This window comes from Sinocyclocheilus anshuiensis, unplaced genomic scaffold (assembly GCF_001515605.1).
Source record: "Sinocyclocheilus anshuiensis isolate Anshui unplaced genomic scaffold, SAMN03320099.WGS_v1.1 scaffold1165, whole genome shotgun sequence".
NCBI classification, from domain to species: Eukaryota; Metazoa; Chordata; class Actinopteri; order Cypriniformes; family Cyprinidae; genus Sinocyclocheilus; species Sinocyclocheilus anshuiensis.
Window position 1 is genome coordinate 281,066 of NW_015554150.1, and position 6,933 is coordinate 287,998.

At 31.9% G+C, this 6,933-nt stretch overlaps 1 protein-coding gene and 1 pseudogene across 1 annotated transcript in view; one reads left to right on the forward strand and one right to left on the reverse strand.

Annotated features, from left to right (window-relative positions):
* Nucleotides 1–679, forward strand: part of LOC107670680 (hydroxyacylglutathione hydrolase, mitochondrial) — an 8,058-nt gene extending 7,379 nt beyond the window's left edge. Inside the window, exon 9 of the mRNA XM_016463364.1 lies at nucleotides 338–679. Within this exon, the coding sequence (XP_016318850.1) occupies nucleotides 338–437 (100 nt within the window). The 3' untranslated portion in view covers nucleotides 438–679. The remainder of the gene's footprint in view (nucleotides 1–337) is intronic.
* A 1,109-nt stretch (nucleotides 680–1,788) lies between these two features.
* The window catches only part of LOC107670660 (cytosolic Fe-S cluster assembly factor narfl-like), a 12,770-nt pseudogene continuing 7,625 nt past the window's right edge, over nucleotides 1,789–6,933 (reverse strand).

A 6,933-nucleotide genomic window follows, 5' to 3' on the forward strand; every position in this document is an offset into this window, starting at 1 on the left:
TGGAAAATAAATATACTTTTATTTAATTGGAATATATTTAAAGTCCTTTTTAAGTAACTTTATTATTTTAGCAACATTGTTTTTTGTTCTAGAATGTTTTGAAAGACAACATTTATTGATACCCATCATTTTTATTTTATTTTTATTTTATTTGAGTGTCATGTAATGAAATTAATATTCATGAGTAATATATATATATATATATATATATATATATTTATTTTTATTTATTTTTTTTATTTTTATTTATTTATTTTTATTTTTATTTATTTATTTTTATTTATTTTTTATTTATTATTTTTTTTTTAATAAATATTGTTTTGTGTTTGCACTTCAGAGAGAAGTCGGTACAAGAGCATGCTGGGACCAGTGACCCGATTGAAGCCATGAGAAACATCCGTAAAGAGAAGGACCGCTTTCGAGTCCCGAAGAACTGAGCTCTCGGGCTTGTCTGCGCTGGTCATCACCACTACTTTTATATCTGCTCATCATTTCACTAACAATAGCAGGACATGAAGCATATGTGGAAACTCCATTTATAGCAGAAGCACAAGTATTGAGCTGTTTATTTTCATGTTTTTTTCTTTAAGGCAGCGTATCGTCTTCATTGAGCAATATACAGGATTGTTAACCTGTAAAACAATGTTTTCAAACCATTAATATAAGCAATAGATCAAACAAAACAATATATTATTTAGAATGTTTTCATCGTTGAAAGAATACATTTATGCCATTGATTTGCATTTATGGAAAATACAAATGTACTAGTTCTGTTGTAGGCAAAATTGTATTTACGTAAGGTTACGTAAGTTTTATTTTTTGACATTTTCAGCTTTTGGGAAGATCCAGGCCATGAACCAATGTGATGTGGTTAAATTATAGTTTTATTTCGAAATGTTTGTCTTAATGTGCAGTGTTTTATTTTGTAAATCAAAAAGAATCATTTTAAGATGTTATGAACAAAGCGAGGTGTTCCAGCTAAATTTTATTTGGTATATTTTTATGTCCATCAGAAAATTACATTTGGATAAATTGCATTTATTTTGATGTCTCTGGATGATTTTGAATGAAGAAAATATTGCATACTGATTTCAGCTTTTCGCTTTGTTTTAGCTCATCCAGTTATTGTTTCAGTTGAACTTGCACTTTTTGGCATCAAAAATAACAGATATTATTAATTATAATTACATTGTTCAAACTGAATAAAGTCTTAATGTAAATATAAACAGCTGTTTGCAGTTTTTTTTCCATAAATTGAACTACACTTAAGATTAATGATGTTTTATTACCTGCTTTTGTATAAAACAATATTAAGTACTAATTGTTAAAAACAAATTTTCTTGTTGCAATAACAGCATAAGTCTTCCAACTGTCCTGTTTTATTATCAAAAGATTTACATAAAATATGCATAACAATTATAATAATTCAAAGTATCAAATTACAGTTTTAAATGTCACACAAATGAAAAAGATGTACCGTGCACATTATTAATATCAGGACTAATTTAATACTTCAAATGTAATACTTCACTATTTAATACTTTTTTTGTTGTTTTGTTATTTTAAGAAGCCCTGAATCAAAATGCCTATATTAAAAAAAAAATAAAAAAAAAAGTAAATAATCACAAATATATGAAAAAAACTTGAGTAAAATATATTTATATTTTATTTTCTCAATAAATAGAATTACATTCATGGAATGATTATATGCTTGGCAACATGCAATCATATTTTTATTATCATAAATCAAAAGATATTTTAAAAAACAAGAAAAAAATATTTTCAGTGCATACTACATAGTAACATATTTTGCATTCAACGCTTTCAAAGAAACAGACTAATGAATAAATGAAAGAAAGAAAAAATAAGGCAACATTCATGGACAGAAAAATTGTCTACTGCTATAAAATACATAAATGCTGGTTTGATATGTAGTTTGACCAACTTTCTTCAGCAGATACCTAATAGAAGCGTATTTGCAGGAAATATTACTTCATAATCACATTTGTTAATGACATGTCTATAAGTGTTAAGCTGGTGTAGTGTCAAATGCATGTTAAAGACAGTTCACACACAGAGATGTGCTCAGTGGTTTGATAAACACTGGCAAAGAAACAACATAAACAGTTCATCAGTGTCTCGTGGCTCCTCACCACTTTATACTGAGTCCACTGGTGTTTTTTTCTACGCTGTGGTACTGTGTGTGCAGCAGCTGTCTGGCTTTCTCCTCACCCACGCTCTCTAACCAGCTCTGATAGAGTTCAGCCACTGGTGAGTCCTGCTCTGGCACTGAGGGACATTCACCGCGGTACAACTCCTCCACCTGCTGCAGCAGCTCTTTGTTAGTTTGATCTGATGAAGGCTTAAGCTGACCGCCGCCATTAAGACATCCTGTAGAACACAATTAGAAGTGTTAGTGAATCCGATTATTTTAAAATGCTGCCGAACAGCACTGAAACACCATCCTATTATTGTCTGAGAGCAGATTTAACTCAAGAGAATAGTATCACAAGATTATCCAAATATATATATATATAATTAGGAATGTAATTATACAATATAATTCTAAAAGAGTAAAATTGTCCTTCAGTGATGCTGATCGCAACATTTTTTTCCCTACATAGAGGCATCATATGGCATGTGTTGAGAGGTAGGTTGCACAAAGCTGCAGAAAATGTACAAATGTTACAAAAAGGTTTTTAAGGACTAGAGGTGTCATTTCTGACCTGACGGACATGCCATCACTTCTACAAAGTGGTACGGTGACTTTCCGCGTTTCAGCTTCTGCACCAGGTTCTGAATGTTCCTGAAGCCGTAGACGGCAGCAAACTGCAGCAGAACTTGACCGTCCTTCTCTAGAGTGACTTCCTGGAAATCTTTGTTCCTTTTGAAAAAAAAAAAAACAGAGACAATGTTAGTTACAAAAATGTACCGAGGCACTACCATGAGATGTGACCAATAAATTATAGTAGCACCATGGTACTTCTGGAAATGTTATGGTGAACAAACACTTGTTAAATCAGTCTTTTTAAATAAATAAAACATGACAAGCAATGCATATTATTCCTTAAAACAGTACTGTGGTAGAGTGATTTATCAGGTGTTAATAATAAGGTATTTTAATACAAGCCATGAATGATTATTGTGTTAATTTATTATGGTGCTTTAATGTACTTTCAAGAATACCATAATATTACATGGTTCCTAGAATTTCTGACCAATTTCCAGTCCAAAAAAAAAAAAAACACGTTTTAAAGTGGTTTTTAAATATGATTTCATAAAGAAATTCTTACTTAATTTAGAAATCAGTAAATTACAAATGACTTTCTAGTCATTTCTAGCCAAAGAAATACTTTAGAAGAATTAAGCATAACTGGAAAAATTACATTGGCTATAGAATTATGTATTAGCATAATCTAAAACTTCCATAATCTAATTTCCATGAAAAAAAAATCATTTTCCTTAAAAAAAACTCTCATATTTCTAGGTTTTCCCGGTCTGACTCAAAAACCATGGTAAATATTTCTAACATTTAAAAACCAGTTTATAATTCTATAAACCAACATTCAAAAGTTTGGAGTCAGCAAGATTTTTAAAAATATTTTTGAAAGATGTCTCACCAAGGCTATTTATTTGATTGAAAATAAAGAAAAAACACAAATATTGTGAAATCTTATTACTATTTACAATCAAATTTGTCTATTTTAAAAATAACTGTTTTCTATTTGAATATATTTAAAAATTATTGAATTATTAATTATTTAAAATAAATTGTAATGTATTCCTGTGATGTAAAGCTGAATTTTCAGCATCATTACTCCAGTCTTCAGTGTCACATGATCCTTCAGAAATCATTCTAATATGTTGATTTAGCACTTAAGAAACATTATTATTATAAATGCTGAAAATAGTTGATAGATTTTTTTTCCAGGATTCTTTAATGAATAGAAAGTTTAAAAGAACAGCATTTTTATTATTTGAAATAGAAATCTTTTGTGACAATGTAACAGTCTTTTGATCATTCTGATTAATTTAATGCAACCTTACTAATTAAATGTTTGAATTTCTTTAAAAGAAAATCTACTGACCCTAAACTCTTTAAAGGGTTAGTTCACCCAAAAGTGAAAATTCTGTCATTAATTACTCACCCTCGTGTTGTTCCAAACCCGTAAGACCTTCGTTCATCTTCTGAACACAATTTAAGATATTTTTGATGAAATCTGAGGGCTCTCTGACCCTCCCATAGACAGCAAGGTAACTACCAGGTTCAAGGTCCAGAAAAGTACCAAGATGATCGACAAAGTAGTCCGTGTGACATCAGTGGTTCAACTGTAAAGTTACGAAACTACGAGAATACTTTTTTGCGCAAAGAAAACAAAAATAACGACTTTATTCCACATATTCGTCTCTACTGCGTCACTTTGGACACGCGTTCAAGACAGTACCATGATGCGAGCGTGTGGCGGCGCTGACCCAGATCCGGCGTAATGACGCCACACGAAAATGTGGAATAAGGTCGTTATTTTTGTTTTCTTTGCACAAAAAAAGTATTCTCGTAGCTTCGTAACTTTACAGTTGAACCACTGATGTCACACCTGACATAGGTGTGCCTCAACAGAATGACTTAGATACATAACAGCTACAAGTGTATGCACTACTTGCTTTATGAAAGCACTATATAGGATAAATCACTATACAGGATTTACCCTATTATACTTTATCGACACGAATTGATAGGTGAAACAACAAACAGCCACCCACAAATAGTATATAAACAAAGCATCAGGCTGTCTTTGAGTTCACATGAACAACGGTTAAAGTTATCATCGTCAGGCTACAGAAGAATACCATAATTCCTCCGTTACGTTAGACCCAAGACATCGAGAGTCACACAGACCTATAACAACCCAGCCACAACACATAATTGCGAATAACATGCCTTACCTTAACACAGAATCGACCACAGAGTCCAGCGTTTATATTTTTTAAGAGTGTACTTTCAGATATTTATAAAACTGTGCCATTTTACAAACAAATATATATATATATATTTGTTTGCACTGATATATCCCATGATTCAAAATGCATTTTGGCCATTGATTTGTCATTTAAATGTAAATAAGTGTGGAAAAAATCTAATAAAAAAAATCGAATTAATATTTAATTAAATATTGTTTTAATTAAATATTCTTTTTAATATATAAAATAAATAAAAAAATTATATTTACATATATTTTAATAACAAATATCATTCAAATAATGTGTAATAATAAAAAAAAAACGTAATTCCTCACTTAATTAAAAAAAATTGGAACAGGTTGCACCCTGATTGATCTGTATGATATCCTGTAAACCAAACTAATAAAAAAAATGCTCTTAATTCATTTCTAGGTGCTTGATTATTGGCTGTTCACTTGAATAATTCCTAATAAAACCTGACTTCCCGTTAATGCATGAAATTTGCATGCCACTCAGTTTGATTTGTTAATATTTGATGCAAATAAAAAAGTATGTTTCACAGTCGATTAGCTTCGTGCAAGCTGCAAAACAAAAAACTTTACATCTACAACATGTCAGAGACCAAAAAAGGTATATAATAAGTTGAAACAACAAATAAATTAACAATATATTTAAACTACATTAACACAACTTAAACATACAAACTATAAAAGCATAAAGCAGTCTCTAATGTGGCCTTCAACATTCAAATCAAGGTATCAAAATACTTCAAAAATGTTTTTAATGTGAGACGTTGTATTGTGGGCCGAGACAAAGCACTGTGGGCAGTGCTTAATTTGAGCCGGATCCTGTTCCGGAAAATGTTAGATTTTGGATTTTTGCGTTCTGGTATTTATTTTTAAAGATCCGGCATTAACAAGTGCATTAAATCGTGACAGTGCATGCGTGCATACGAGACAGAGCGATTGCGGGTTTATGTAGATGTATGTGGAGCATGATTTGTAGATTATGTATTGGTCCTCAACATATTATTGACCAATCAGCTTTCTTAAATTCAAAATCGCTCTCGTTGATTGGTGCGACTGCTTAATCCACTATAATAATACCAGAAATAATACAAAGTGAAATATTATAATGTATAAACATTATAAACACTATAATCATAGCCTAGTTCCCCTCACTCCAAAACAAATAATTTAAATGTAACGGTATGCAGAACAGATCAAGAACGAAAAAATATAAAGCTAAAGAAACCAAAACAAAGCGAGACTGAAAGTAGGCTACCGTTGGGCTCACGTACCTCTCATTCGGCACAAATCCAATGCTTCCATATTCGCAATGTATTTCAGTGTTAAACTATTATTATAATGTAGACTAGGCTTCAAGCGCGTTAGCATATCGACGGGAAAAAAATCCTCTTCACATGCGCAAAAATTCGCTTGGCATAACAGCAGCTGTTGCAACAGCAGCAAGCTGACTCTTTAAATTGATATGTTTGGCTGACTGTATTTTATTTTGATAATGAACAAACTGCGATGGCAAGTTTGAATTGCTATAATATGTGGTGTGTGTGTGTGTGTGTGTGCGCACGAGGCCCCGGAGCGATCAAACAGCTGACACATGTAGCGTCTGGACCAATCAAAAACACAATTTTTCATTTGATTTAACAAATCAGTTATTCATTAGATTAACAAGCCGTCACAGACCCCTCACCCAATAGACTGGGCGCCAGGATGTCTGCGAATGACCACAGGCCACTGGTTACCATGGCAACCCCGACACCTTTGCTAAGACCAGAGCCATTTACGACCTGATGAATGTGAGTAGGGAAAATCACTCATGTTCTATAGCAAGAGGCACAATGCTCAGTAGAAATGGACTTTTCTACTAATTAATCCATAGGAAAACCTTTCTTTGAATGAACACACATAGCCTTCAGGTCATCGTGTATGTTGTCTTTGAGATTTTATACTG